This window comes from Sitophilus oryzae, unplaced genomic scaffold (genome assembly GCF_002938485.1).
Source record: "Sitophilus oryzae breed Bouriz unplaced genomic scaffold, Soryzae_2.0 scaffold_1180_pilon_pilon, whole genome shotgun sequence".
Taxonomy (NCBI): Eukaryota; Metazoa; Arthropoda; class Insecta; order Coleoptera; family Curculionidae; genus Sitophilus; species Sitophilus oryzae.
Window position 1 is genome coordinate 351,546 of NW_022145816.1, and position 1,707 is coordinate 353,252.

The following is a 1,707-nucleotide window of genomic DNA, read 5'->3' on the forward strand; positions in this document are numbered from 1 at the left end:
AGTTCACTAAACTTTTTAATTAGGCTTTTTTGCCTTGAGTAATTTGTTCTTTCAATTTTTGTATTTTATAAATAAATTTTTGTATTTCTAGTTGTAGTGTTGAAGACATATCTATTACTACAGACACTATGTTTACTTATTTATATTAAATCTAAGAGGGTGGGGGTAAAAGTTTATAATTGTTTAACAATCTTTGTTAAAGGATTGTAACTAAATAATTTATCATGTAAAATAAGACAATAAGCAGATGTATCTTTTTTAATTGCACTGTTTGTCTCAAACTCAATTCTCATTACAACAGAACCCATTTGAAGGGTTTCCTTTTAGTGAGAACAATCAATATATGTAATTGGTGAAATTTCCTTAAAATTTTCAGTTAAAAAATGGGTTCATTAGAAGTACCATAATAAGAATAGCGAAGATTTGCAAACATTTCATATAAAGATGAATATTTGGTCTCTTTAAAAATTTAAATATTTTTTTTTTTTTTTTGGAATTTAAAAATATTCTAATATTTGTTAAATCTACATTGTCAAATTGACTCATATCTTTTTTAATATCTCCTTTTCGATTTTCTTGAAACCCGAATTATTACAGGACGGGGAGCTTCAAGTTTGCTAGTTGTTTTTACAGGCCATGTGTGTCGTGTTGTTTCAGTTAGCGAAGAGTATTCAACAAGTTCCCAACTTCTAAATCCAATTAGTATATCTTTATTTGACTCCAGTATTCTAGTGAGAGCTAGTTGTTGTGGTATATCAACTGAAATATGTGGTACTTTCCAATAGATTTTATCAAAAGAAACCTTTGGACTTTCTAAAGTTGTAGATGGAGGTGTTACATCATCCTTAAAGAAAACTCCATCTACATCATTATTAGATCTGATAAGAACCAACTCTTGTTTCATATTAATTATAATTTTTCTATAATCTTCAAAGAATCCCATTAGCAGTTTTAGTGGTATAGATACGGAGAATTTTCCATTCTCATCAACTATGATTCTATCCTCTTCTTTTCTGTGTGGAAACCAACCTGCATTTTGCAATTTTAAGCTTTCATTTGTGTTACTGGATAGATAACCTTTTAATGTTGATGCTAGCCCTACATTTCTTAGGGCATCTATAGTAATACCATTTAACTCATAACGAATTTCTCTAAATAAGAAAGCTATACCATTGTTCGTAAATCGCAATCTCTTTGTATAATTTCCCTCTGTGTTTGTTAACTTTCCTTCGATATAAAGTAGGCTTTCTGATGGTAGAGTGTAAGCATCAAGTTCTTGGATTGGTATACGTATTTCATCATTATAATCAAATTTTGAAGAAATGTATGGTTGATAGGTATGTAATTCTGAACTAACAATAGAGTTATCAATATATAACTTTTCGTTTACATTTAATATGCTCATTATATTAACACTTTAAAACCTAGCGATTTTAGAAAATTATGATTTTCGTGTTAACCGATTGGTGTTAGATTTGACACTGAATAATTTTTGTGTCAGTCTCTTTTTATAAGTTTTTATTTTGTTAGGAATAACTGGAGAACGTAATTTTATTACCTCTATTATATCTAACAACCATTTTATAATCCGTTTGTTTTTAAATGTAATCTTACTGTAATAGTCTCACCCCTAAAACTGATAAGATCTCCGTCTTGATCAACAATTTTTACTGTAATGTTGTTAATTGCTTTAACGCTGACTGGAAA

At 28.7% G+C, this 1,707-nt stretch overlaps 1 protein-coding gene across 1 annotated transcript; it reads right to left on the minus strand.

Moving 5' to 3' along the window:
- Positions 1-553: 553 nt before the first annotated feature.
- Positions 554-1,405, minus strand: LOC115891392. The gene has a single exon (XM_030911838.1). It carries the CDS (start codon positions 1,403-1,405, stop codon positions 554-556), a length of 852 nt encoding a protein of 283 aa, XP_030767698.1.
- Between the last annotated feature and the right edge of the window lie 302 nt (positions 1,406-1,707).